Below are 11165 nucleotides of genomic sequence, written 5' to 3'. Positions count from 1 at the left end.
CAGCGACTCTACAAAGCAGTGCCACGTGGTCATATACCTTGCTGGTTTCAAGTGTCAATGTGACTAGAGTAGACATACAGAAACTGGCGAGTGGCGACTCTAATGGGAAACAGACAGTGGAGCACTTGTGGGCTCAAGGGGAAGATATGAGAGAGTCAGATTGAGGTCAACCATATGTGTGTTTAACTGCGTGTTTTTAATTTGTTTCATGTTTGTGTGTTGGGGTGGAAATAACCTAGCCTATTGAATGAAGAGGTTGTGAGGGACACATTGAAATTAAAGATGAGATCCAGTTTTTCTATCAGCGTCTATTTAATCATAGCTTGCAGATGTACTCGTTTATAACAAGAACTGAATGTTTTTTTTATCCCCCATTCATTTTATAGTCCGTTTTCTGCACCTGTTACAATTGTCAAGGTAAGTTTTATCAAGGTGAAAACAGAAAATTCAGGTGAGAGCAGCAGCGATTTTAGCCTGAAATCTCTGGTGGGGCAATTTTGTATGACGTCATGTCACCGTCACAAAAATAGAGGTAGCTGATTATTATAAGCAGTAGGCCTATATAGACCAGTAAGATATACTATGGGCTGCAATATGTCGGTTCATGTCTGGTCAATAACTCCGTTAGCATCGCTATTACTGCTGCTATCATGCCTGCGGGCTAGCGGAGCTAAGCTAACCAGCCAGGTACAGAGACACCGATACCTGCTAATCACCACTAACACATAAATAGGGAGACTTACCACAGAAACGGGAGCGCAGACGTCTTTAGCTTCTCTGTCAGGAGAACATATGTGATATGTGAGTGAACCTCTCCACAGACTCGGGTGGTGTCCATTGACGGGGGATAGACTGTTAGCCTGTTAGCTCAGGTGAAGCCGAGCAGACAACAGGCTGACGCTGGAGGCGAGTTGCTTGGCAGATTTCGCTGGGCACAGCTGAAAGTGCCCAATCTCCCAATGTTAACTTTGGCCTGTGTGGTTCACGCTCATTGGTGTTTCCATGGCAACAAGTCTTACGCTTGCGCTGTCCAGAGACAGACGGCAAGCGAGCAGCATTTCACAGAGCAAGCACACAGACAGAAACACACACGAATCAAATTACTCCAAAACAAGACTATAACGCGTGTGAGTCAAGTTTATTCACACACACATTCACGCTACTTTGCATATAAAATAAAATAAAATATATTTTGCCACAAAGTACAGATGTACCTAGCTTTCTGCAAAACAGCGCCATCTGGTGGGGCAGTGCCCCTAATGTAGAAACGCCACTGGGTGAGAGTGTTAAGCAGGGAATCCAAACACAATCACTTATTCCAATTTTTTCTCTCATGGTTACTGATGACAAACTGAAACAATCTTTTAAAATTGACACACGTTTCACATAACAGGGAAATATTATAGGTTTTGGAACTGGAATTAATTCCATCTTTGAAAACGACTGAATACAGCAAAGGCCACAATTCACCCACTTGAGAGTTGATAATGCATCATCAAGTGCAGCACCATGTGTACTTCACCCAGTGTTACTTGATGCTAAGAGCAACCCGTAATGGGTTTGAGTTGTGCATTTTTCCACACACAACTCTCCATCCCTGAAAACAACTTTGGCAGAGAGCGAGGGAATTGACATGTGGAAAGACCATAGTTTAACTTCTGTTTCTTGGAAATGTCACTGAACTTGAGCGTGACGTTGCCTCGTTTCTTTCTTTCCTCGTGGTGTGCAATCATTAACCTACCAACAGAACATGAAGAAATTACCACCTGCCAACACTTAAATAATTTCGGAGCTCCTCCACTAAATGCATCAAGAGAGAGGGAGAGAGAGAGAGAGAGAAAGAGAGACAGAGCATGGGAGCCTGCCAGAGAGAGAGAGAGAGAGGAAGAGGGAAAGAGGAAGACACAGTAAGTAATATAGCAAGTGAGAGAAATCCAAATGAGTTGAGACGTTCCCCAGAGAAATCTAGTCCACTTAAGAAGAACTGACTTCTGAAAACCTTCTCATGAGAATCCTACATTAAAAGCTGAGTGCAATATCTAAAAAAGATACGGGGCAGATTTGGGTCAAGGTTCTTCTGGCTGTCAGTTAAGAGTCATGTAAACTGAGCTTTTCCCACAAAACTCATATCTTCTGTCAGGTTACAGCCACCCTTTGCTTTTTAATTGCCTCAAAGTTGCCATGCAGCAGCTAAAGAGGCTATGTCGGGGTGAGTAATCGTTTGGCCACACATATTTGAGGGTGACACATAGTGTCAGTGGAAAACGGACATTTTGCCGGTTCTTGCACGCGGCCTGTGCATACATCCCCATAAAGTATGACAAGGATTTAATTACTGTATTGATATTATATGACCTTACATTGTGTAATTATGTTCTCCATCTGCCTGCTCAGCTGTCCTCAACACCGCTCATTATTGTCGTAGAAATTTCAAGGACAAAGTTATACAATTATCTCTCTGTAAGTTTAATTCACACCTGCAGATGGGCCCAAGGTACAAACCATGAGAAAGATATTACACAATGAGCAAAGAGCTCTGGAGAATCAATACATTTATACATGACAAGCTCCTCCTCCGATAAGAGCAAAAGGTATCCAATCAGGTTCCTTGGTGTCTGATCAGAGTAATCAGACACTCTGTCTCCATCTCTGTCCCTGATTCATATTGTTTTTCCTTCTATTAATCAATACCCAAATGCAAAAATTCCTATTACATTATCGTGAGAGCAGTCTTCGCACCACATCCCTCGCCATCCTCATCATTCTTCTCCCTCAACTGCTTTCACAATCTCTCGCTTTTCTGAGCTCTCCTCCGTGCACAGGCTCTCTTACACTAACCCTAATTGCAATCCTAACCCTTCACAAATTGGGTTTTTATCTTCTGAAGGTCGTAGAAGCTCAGGTATGGTACCAATCGATTGGGAGTGCCCGCATTAGTGGTAGAGCCTACTTGTTTTTTATTGAGTTCATGAATAAATTAAAATAGAAATGCGTGAATCTGTGAAAGATTTTTAACAGAGCATCATCACCAGGACCAGCTCAAGTCAATTTGATTTTAATAAAACATCCCATCAAATCTTTTTCCTCAGCATCAGAATACTATGGAAGCCCATTTCAATGTGATACTAAGTCATAATTATGAGATACAGGATTTTTAATTTCTTCATCACAGTGGCGGAAATGGGCTTCCATACCCTCTGTCCTTAGACAAAGAGAAAGTCCCCAAATAAACCTTTGAAACCCCACCTCAGTATCTTCTGAATAAAATCTACATTTAAATCTATAACAATGAACCCAACCCAATCCACTGCCTCAGGGACCCAAAACCTCCAGGGGCCCTCAATGCTCCAGAGATGCTGCAGGGCAGGTCAACTCCTTTGTCGAATTGTCATTGAAAAGGTGTGTGTTAATGTGAGGCTAAAGTATAAGCTTTCTCCCAGGGGCCTCAAGACAGTAGGGGCCCTATGCTCCAGGGGAATTGTGTGTCAATTGCTCTGTGGTAATGTCAGTGAAATAGAGTATGTTAATATCTTAGAGCTAGATTACCTGCCGGTCAGTGTGGGTAAATGCCACTGGGGCCCTAAGTTGAATGTGTGGAACATGTATTAATTGACTATGATAGAATCTAATGGAAAATGGTTTTTCAGGTCATTCCTGCTTTGCATTTGAAAGTGCACATTAAGGACAGTTTACGCTTTACTCTTGAAGTTTAGTTTGCCTATGATAACTGCCATGACATTCAAATTAAAAAGAGTATAAGCATTACCCAGGTCATTTGTATTATGGTAAAATGTAAAGTCCAGTGCTTTTGAGGTAGGTAAATCAGAATAAATCATGCTCTGCTGAATCAACGTTGACTATCCTCTTTTGAGGAGCCACCACGCTAGGGTCCTTTAGTCTTAAAGTCTGTTTTTGAATGTCAGTAGATAGTATACTTTCATGTTGTGTATTCCTGAACAAATTTGAATTGAACCTACTTGCACAGGCAGCTTAATATATCTATGGCTTTTGCCCCTCAGGCCTCATAACAGGTTAATCCAGCCCTGGCAATATGATAATAACTGATATAATGGCATTAAGCTGGGTCGTCTCTTAATACCTGACACCAAAGCCCTGTATTAAAAATGTTCCCTTTATCAAACCTCTAGTTTTGGGAGTGTCCTCAGTTCGGTTTTGTGCTTATGTTACACATACCAAATTTGATTTAATACTACACAGCAAATCTAGGATCTTAACAAATTCTTAACAGTCAAACACTACGCTATTTTGTCAGGGTGATATGAAATTATGTTTTTCTGTGTGTCTCAATGTAAACATATGAAGCCTATAAAGTATATACACCTATGCATATAAAAAAATTGCTATATCCCTGTTTATCTTGTGGTACATGAACTGTCAACATGGCAGAATTGAGCTCTTACAATTGTGTTACACATGAAAATACTGGGTATTATGTTCTGAATTAACCATTATAACAATATTCAGAAATGGCATATTGGTGCAATTGGTGTAATAGCATCCAATGTGCTTATAACCCTTTTAAATGAGGAAGATAGTGATCAGATGATTAGGGGCAGATATGACATGGGGCTAATGGGTTATGTATGTTGCTCATGATGACCAGTGGAGGGAACAGCTGCCTTTTTTAGCCCCGGGGCACTTGAGAAGGTTACAGCCACACATGAGCTGCATTTTTATACCTCCGTGCCAGGGACAGCCATTGGCCAAGGGCATTATATTTTCAGGTTGTACATCCATTCGTCTGTCGTATGCTTGTGAACGAGATCTCTCAAAAACACATTGATTTGATTTTGGTGGACGAAGGTATAACAAATTCAATGTCAGTGGTCAAAGGTCACGTGACCTTATAAGAATCTGGAAAAAATGCAGACGTGAACTGCACTGGTTTGCAGAGGTATACAAACAGAGTGCGTTTTTTTTTTATTAACATTTATTTACATATGTATATAACTTCCCTGAAGTTCATTTTCTTAGACTTTCCAGGTCTATCAAATGATTTATACCTAATTTTGCATGTAAACTTGGCACACTTACATTAAATAAAAGCAGTAATATGAAATAGACCAAATGTTGAGCTCTACTAAGGCTCATGATGAACACAAAAATACAAATCATATGGTTTACTCATATTGGTCGCTCACATTGTGGAGCAATAAGCCATGTTACAAATATTGTGTCTGTAATAGGGGGTCCCCAACCCACTGTTCTTATGTTAAAACGCAGTGTAATGGTTTTCACTGGTGCTGACAATGTCACTGTTGGACTCGAGTGTTTTGAGGACCAGCTCCAGTGCCACTTTGTTCACGTTGAGGCTGTACCTCTGCCTGACTGCTGACAGGATGTGCAGGATGTGGCAGCCCTTCTCTGCATCTACAGGCAGAGGAGGAAACAACTGTCAACACACAGCTACAGTATATAGTTATGCAAACTATTAAAACATTACCTGGAGGCTAATTTATGGTGTTCCATTTTTCAGTGTTCCCTATTTCGACTCAAAATGCTGCCATAGAGAAGACTGACACACAGTGGAACCTAAAACTATAGTCGGTGATATACTAGTCAAAAGTTTCCAACTTAATTAAGAACACAAGAATGTTCTTACACTTCTCTCTCCTCGAGTCTTCCCTGATGATGTCTTTTACAGCTATGAGTAGATCATTATCCTGTGCAGTCACCTAGTGAGGAGCAACAGCATTAGTCAGATATATATCCCTAATAAAGCATCACAATAATAACCCAATGAAATAGGTAGAAAGGATATCTGCTTCTTACATGATAGAGTTCATCCTGAGACTTGACCTTGCGGTATATGATGCCCTCTTTCTGCAAAATTTCCAGGGTTTCCTTCAGAAGCTGTCGTATCTGCTGGTAGCCAGACGGACTTGCTACAGGCTCCTGAGCAAACACAGAGGGACAGGACACAAAAGAACAGCATTAATACTAAGAGACTTGTATGTTAAACAGATGCATACTTACATAGTTTTGGATCCATTAAAAAAATCTTTTCGGATTCCATATCGTAAAAAACGCATGTTGCCTTGCAAACAGATTTAAAATGATAGCAATTTTGCAGAATGTTCAATAACTGCAACAGTGTTTAAGAATAAATTTAACATTGTTGCAGGAAGTAAAATCTTTTTTTAAAGATTTATTTAGTCCTCTATCCATTCTCATTAAAGAACTCTGATTCATTTGATTCATTCCATCCCTTTAAAACACATCAGTTCTAAAAGAAATGGTTACAATGTTATTCTGACATACCTGGTCAGCAGATGTTGTTTGAGGCTGGCAGGAGATGAGAGGCTGCAGGAGGTCCTGGACATCATAGGGCCTGAACCTGCTCACCGGCTGCTGCTTAAAGAAATCCAGAATGATATTTTTTGCCTTGTTGAGGGGACTGATGGTCGAGGACCTGTAAAACAATCACAATATGAGGTCTTTAAATAAATTATACTAATGTTTAAAGCTATGCACTCATTTGATCAAATCAGTTAGTGTAATATGAAAGAATCCACAGTTCTCCTCGAGGCATTTAACAATCTTTCTGTCACTGTCTTTCCTGCTCTCATCAACATCCAACAGTTTTCAATGCAATGGTTGTAAAACGTGCAGCACACACCCTGATCACCACCAAACAGGAGACAGACAAAGGTTAGTGACTAGCTTTATAATGCTGTAGAGCTTATAGTAACAAAAGAACTATGTATTTAAAACAAGGTTTGGTGGAAGCCTAAACTGAGTTAAAAGTGAATATTTGATCTACAGTATGTTCATTAAGTTAAATTTATGCAAAAGTTGGTTCTGTTATATACCAGTGCATTAAACATTATAATGGCCATGACACTATATGTCAAAGACGTGTGTAATGTTAACTTGTGCTGCTACATTCACAAAAAAAGACCTGATGCTGTACACAGTCTACGAGGCCACTATGACTGTGTCATGTACATGTGTAGATCATACAGATCAGTTTCTTACAGAACTGAATAGGTAGAGATTAACAATCAGAGAGTACCAATCAGCTGGAATCAACAGAAAAGAATAAATCTTTCATTTGTTTCAAGAGTTTACATGTTGTAACAAACAAAACTTAATGCTGTGTCAGGTGGTAAGAAAATATTTCGGGCAAAACACTGGATACGATCGTTGGAGATCTCCACCAGGGCTCTCACTGTGTTGTAATGTGCATTAAGAGATGGATGTTCGTACCCAGTAGCATTATGTTGCAGCTGGAGTGGTTTGTCATAGAACTGTCTGTATAGCTGAGGAACCTCCATCATCCACGTTATCTGTGCTGTCATTACTGGGTCATTCACTTTATCTGGGAACACACATGGACACAGATACTCACATGATGAATGAGCAGAGGATAGAGCTATCGTGTGTGTGCTATGTGTGGCTGTGTACATGTGTATGAAAAAGACTTGTAGGCCATCTGAAATGAGACAGCATGCCACGGTGAAGAATGACATTGTGAGGCACAAGTGTGTGTGGGTAGAGGACTGTGTGAACTAATGCATGTGCTTGTCTGAGCATTTAAACAGTCTCTGGTTAATAACCAGATATTGGTGCTTTAGGACATTTCTTTGGGTTATTCTTATATTTTTTTAATGGAGCTGGCTGATTATTCAGGAAATGTACGTGGAGGGTGAATTTCAATATCAAGCGGCTACTGTGCCCTGCAGATGAAACAAGGAGTCTGAGGGCAGTCCTCTTCACTCACAGAAGGTGGAGGCCATGATTTCTCTCTGCTGTCTTGAGGTCTTGACCGGTCCTCTGACTCGGAGCAGCTCTCCAATCTCCAGGCTGCTGCGGTTCTGTTGGGCCTGTCTCAGCTTCTTCAGCTCAGCGACTGGATTGAAGCCTTCCTGAACTGCATCACTATGCCTTCCCCCAGCTAGATATGACAGAATAATACAGAATATTAGTGTGGTTTGTTTCAGTTAATAAATACATAGTAATGACACTGAATATACTAATGCAGTGCCCATCAAGCTGGAGCGTGACTTTTTATTATGTCAAAACACGGTTACCATGGTTAAAGCATGTGAGGTTTACAGTCTAAATAAATTGTAGAATCTCTCTCTGTTGATTTTCAGAAGAAACGCTCAACAAAAAAGCTTCACAGTGGACACTGCACTTCTGTGGGTCATCAGCTTTCTACCCGCTAAGTTTAAAGTTGATCAGATGAGTAGGAGGTGAGAAAATCAAGATACAGAGACAACAGACTGATAGAGATTCCACAATTAATAGTTAATCTATCCAAAAAACTAAATTTTCGATAAAGGTCCGCGACATAAAAGCTGCCCTTCTCAATATATAAAAAGAAAGGAGAAGCTTTTAACCACTCTTAGCTTATTGTTTTATTAAAACAGGCTACAAATGGCAAAATGCTTATTGTTTCTGCAGTAGCCAAGAAGAGACAAACCAAACACTGGCTCTCGAGAGGGATTACCATGTTTTTATATTACTTTAAGGCCACAGTGGGTTCTCCTGCACGCTTGGAAGGAGGGGAGGTTTTCAGTGGTTGTAGTATGAAAATCTGCCACTAGATGTCCCTAAATGTCTGGCACTGAACATTTGGGTCAAAAAACTGTAACATATTGTAAAACTACAGTTGCTGATACTTACATGATATGTGTATTATTTGCATCATCAGCGAAGAGGATGCCACAACCCTAACACAAACTAATTCATATGTAATAATATGGCCCAACCTAAAAGGAGATGATCTTCAGTGAATAGTGATTTGGCAAACTCAGTGTTCTTCTGCTACGGCAGGTGTCCAATGCTATGGTGAACATAAACCGCATTAACACAGATCTGTTACCATGTGCAGACTCACATTTACCAGGATCCTGCTCTTCTTTCAACAGGTCACTCTTCCAGCACATGCAGTTTATAACACCAGTCCCATCATCCACTGTGAATAGAAGGAAAGGTAACCAATCCTGACAAGGACTGTCTTGCTTTTGAGACCAAAGTTATTTGTTTACTTTTAGGCTACTATAAAACAGAGAGCATGTGTGTCAGTTGGTGAAATGGAATCAAACACATATTAGATTAGACTGAATATATTTGTCTTCTCGTAAAAAATACAATAAAAGTATATAAAATACACACACAACATACCACATGGATAACAGTAGTGCAAATGAACAGGTAGCAGCGGGTAAATTATATAAATAACATGATATCATAAGATAACAGTATAAAAATTACATTATAAGATTCCCTGATTCTGTATTCAATGCCTGCATGGCATAGGAAATAAAGGACTTCTTATGTATGTTAGAGCTGGCCCTTGGGGCTCTGAATTGACGGCCAGATGGGAGCAGCTTGAATTCTGAGTAAAGTGGGTGGGAGATGCCTGCAATTATGACTTTAGCCTTCCAGGGAACAGCATTGTCAAATTTATTGAAAAGTGGTTGGCTTGCCAATCACCATCCCGGCAACCCTGACAATTCTAGAGAGCCTTATAAGATTAGATAAGATAAGAAGTCCTTTATTAGTCCTGCAATGGGGAAATGTGTAATGTTACAGCAGCAGAAGACAACACATAAGAAGCATGCAGTACTTGGGTGAAGGAGTATAAAGAAATATAAATATAGAACAATATAAAGAAAAAAATATATAAATGTGATTAAACCGGTATATACAGTGTAAAGAAATATATTATGTTTCAGAATATGTACAGTAAATTGATCGCACATAACGGTTTATAGTGCACAGACATTGTTACAAATGATTATAGTATAGTGAATTATTATTCTGCTCTTTACACTCAAATTGCCATAAAGCTGATATATTCAAGGAGAGGATGCTGACACTGTTATGTGGGTCGCAAACACTCAGACAGATTTCATATGTAGGACATTGCTAAACTAGTTTTTCTGCAACACGTTAGAATACACACACAGTTTAAAAGTAGACTAGTTGTTGAAATATCAGCATTACCTCCATAAGAGAAGAAGTCGTCTCTTTCTCTCCTGTAAACTACTGTCCCAAGTACATCAACTTTGTAGACTGGATGCGAGTTATAGAAGTAAATACCTAGAACACACGTCAAAACCATCAATTCAGGAGTCACTCATGCACATGTCATCTAGAGAGATCTTCGAAAATCAAGTCAAACTCACAGTTAAAGTTGCAACAACGTACAGTGATGATATTGATTCAAAATGAAACCAAAGCAGAAAAGTATAGACGTGCCAGGTAGCTAACTGGTTAACATTGATAGATATCAAAGCTAAGTTCAAAGTTATAAGTTGACCTCATATTATTGTCATTAATGTTGAGTTGAACAATCTGATCTGAAGTGTTACTTGTAGAGATTGAAGAGTAAAGACTGCGAGTGTGTGATATGTGTGAGTCTCCTGGAGGCAGGTGTTGTTACCTGGCACCTGGATGGACTCAGGCATGTGCAGGATGTCTCTGACATACAGCCTGCAGAAGGCAGAAAACATCGGGTCCAGCCCCCACAGCATGGAGGGCAGCTCTTCCGCTGCCTCCACCGCAGCTGCCTGCAACTTTTCCATCTCTAAAGTCAAATACTGGACCTGTTTTCCATGTTTCCTCTATAGACTGTGCGTCGGGCTAGCTATCTGCAGGGAGAGAGTAAGCTAGCTGCGGTGTTTTGAGAAGAAGTCTGTCAAGTGACGCGAGTTAAACTGCTGTTAACTAGTTATTAGTTAAGGTTAGCTCTGTGATGCAATGAGATGTGTGCGAAAGTTGGAGAAGAGCATGATAACAACTAAATTATTCAAAAAGCATTTTCCCCTGTCTCTGGCGCGTTCATGTCCCGCACTGCATTGTGGGAAATGCAGTTTCAGGAACACAAAGAAACCAGACTGCTGCGTTCACAGAGGCGACGCTGGCCAGTGGACGCAATAACACTACGGAAAACACGTAGTGCACAACAAGAGGCTTGTTTTTCTTCGTGAAAATACGCCGCCATGTTTTCGTGAATACTTGAAATGGGCGTTGTGTTCCTTATGTACAGTCTGTGGGTGTGTTGAGTCACCCGGACAGAGGGGGGCAGCAGAGAGCAGCCGAGCACCGACGTGACCGCGCTCACTGTCTCAGCACGCTCAGCACGAGGGGCGCTGAGAGAAAGAGCCGCTGCCGCGCGCTCGCGTGAACGC

General features: G+C 40.6%; 1 protein-coding gene across 1 annotated transcript; it reads right to left on the bottom strand.

Moving 5' to 3' along the window:
- Positions 1–4980: 4980 nt before the first annotated feature.
- On the bottom strand, positions 4981–10817 carry stn1 (STN1 subunit of CST complex). Its single transcript, XM_061093522.1, has 9 exons — positions 10418–10817; positions 9979–10074; positions 8867–8944; positions 7745–7918; positions 7231–7342; positions 6283–6433; positions 5794–5916; positions 5624–5696; positions 4981–5391 (listed from the first exon to the last, which is right to left on the bottom strand). Exons 1-9 carry the CDS (start codon positions 10557–10559, stop codon positions 5234–5236), a joined length of 1107 nt encoding a protein of 368 aa, XP_060949505.1. The 5' UTR covers positions 10560–10817; the 3' UTR covers positions 4981–5233.
- Positions 10818–11165: the final 348 nt, after the last annotated feature.

This window comes from Limanda limanda, chromosome 2, assembly GCF_963576545.1.
Source record: "Limanda limanda chromosome 2, fLimLim1.1, whole genome shotgun sequence".
Taxonomy (NCBI): domain Eukaryota; kingdom Metazoa; phylum Chordata; class Actinopteri; order Pleuronectiformes; family Pleuronectidae; genus Limanda; species Limanda limanda.
Note: the sequence above shows the minus strand (reverse complement) of the source record. Positions and strands in the feature narration are given on the sequence as shown.